The sequence below is a fragment of the Anarrhichthys ocellatus genome, unplaced genomic scaffold, assembly GCF_004355925.1.
Source record: "Anarrhichthys ocellatus isolate YVR2014 unplaced genomic scaffold, GSC_Weel_1.0 scaffold24, whole genome shotgun sequence".
Taxonomy (NCBI): Eukaryota; Metazoa; Chordata; class Actinopteri; order Perciformes; family Anarhichadidae; genus Anarrhichthys; species Anarrhichthys ocellatus.
In genome coordinates, this window is record NW_022280054.1 from 11,894,662 (window position 1) to 11,896,153 (window position 1,492).

Genomic DNA, 1,492 nt, shown 5'->3' on the forward strand with positions numbered 1-1,492 from the left:
ACACACACACACACACACACACACACACACACACACACACACACACAGAGAGTACAATCAACACTGGGAACAACAAATAACACTAATGTACTGTATTACTGCTCTAAAGTGGCAGACGTATTTTCTCCTGGTAAAAAAACAACAACATGACAAAACGGTTCTCTCTCGTTTGAACGGTTGCAGAAACATAGAAGGCCAATGTTTGAGCATAAAGCATGGCTAAGGTGTGCATATATATTTTCACTCAGATAATATTTAAGAATATTTCATCACTCCTCTAAAGGGAAATGAATAGTTTGATGTTTTGGTGTATAAAGAATACGCTAATTAGCTTGATACCAACCTCTCCCCCATTTCCAGTCTTTAAGCTAAGCTAAGCTAACCGGCTGTAGCTTCAGCTTTAACAAACGTATACGAGTTCGGTATCGATCTTCTCGTGCAGCTCTCAGCAAGAACTTCCCGCTCACACACAGACACGTCTACTTTTCGCCGGTCTTCTTACCGATGACAAATACCGGCATGAAGGCTCCGCAGGGCACCGGGATGGTGGTGGCCAGAGCAGACATCCAGAACTAAGACAGAACAAAGAGAAAGACGCAACATCAAAAGAAGGAACAGGGTGGCATTTCAATTAGCCGCAGAGTACCATCCTGTGTGGCAGCCATGCAGAGTTTATTGCTGAGGTTAGATTGAGCTGTCACTTCCAACTTTTCAGTCGACAAAGACCCTGAAATGAACCCTGGGTAATGAGCGGGCCCCGCTGATTGGCCTACACTGTGCGGAGGAGACTGCTAATTCGGAAAGACCAACAAAAAAAAGGGAAATGTCACCACTGACAATGTGTGAGCACTATCGTCAGGTGTGTGTGTACTTGGTTATATAGGCAGATATGAGTCTTAAATGGCTGACATGCTTATTTTTGGGAAAAGAAAAAGCTGTGCAGATTCATAAGGCTGTATTCAAACTAAGTACCGTTCACACACACTAGTGTGGACTCATTAGATTAAACATCTCATTCAAATTCTGTTTGAACTCAGCCAGTGTAATATTGATCCATCCTACAGTAAATATATGACTGATCATTATACCCTTGACATGGGAGGTGGACAACATTGACTCAAGCCCATCTTTAGTATATAATCAACTTTAGGATAAAACCGTCACATTTATTTGAGGCTTTTACGACGTCAAGCGGTCAAATTTTGCGACTTAGAAAATAAACTACTGGACGTTAGCGAGTTGTTGGTTACTCTTTAAAAAGGAACAGATTCTCTTGCTTTGAGTTGGATGACAAGATTGACATCACTCTCATGTAAACAAAGCCTACAGCCCAGGCGGCAAACTCCGGTTCTTAAAAATGAAACAAACTGTCTTAAAGCTGCATTCTCTCTAATGTCCAGCAGGGGGCGACTCCTCTGGTTGTATAGGAGTCTATGAGAAAATGACTACTTCTCTCTTGATTTATTACCTCAGTAAACATTGTAAACATGAG

General features: G+C 41.8%; 1 protein-coding gene across 10 annotated transcripts in view; it reads right to left on the minus strand.

The window, feature by feature from the left end:
* The window catches only part of LOC116390797 (chloride channel protein 2), a 140,320-nt gene that overhangs the window by 35,475 nt on the left and 103,353 nt on the right, over window positions 1–1,492 (minus strand). For all 10 annotated transcript variants that reach the window (XM_031860857.1, XM_031860859.1, XM_031860856.1 and 7 more), the window contains one exon: window positions 503–572. In XM_031860857.1, the coding sequence (XP_031716717.1) occupies window positions 503–572 (70 nt within the window). The remainder of the gene's footprint in view (window positions 1–502; window positions 573–1,492) is intronic.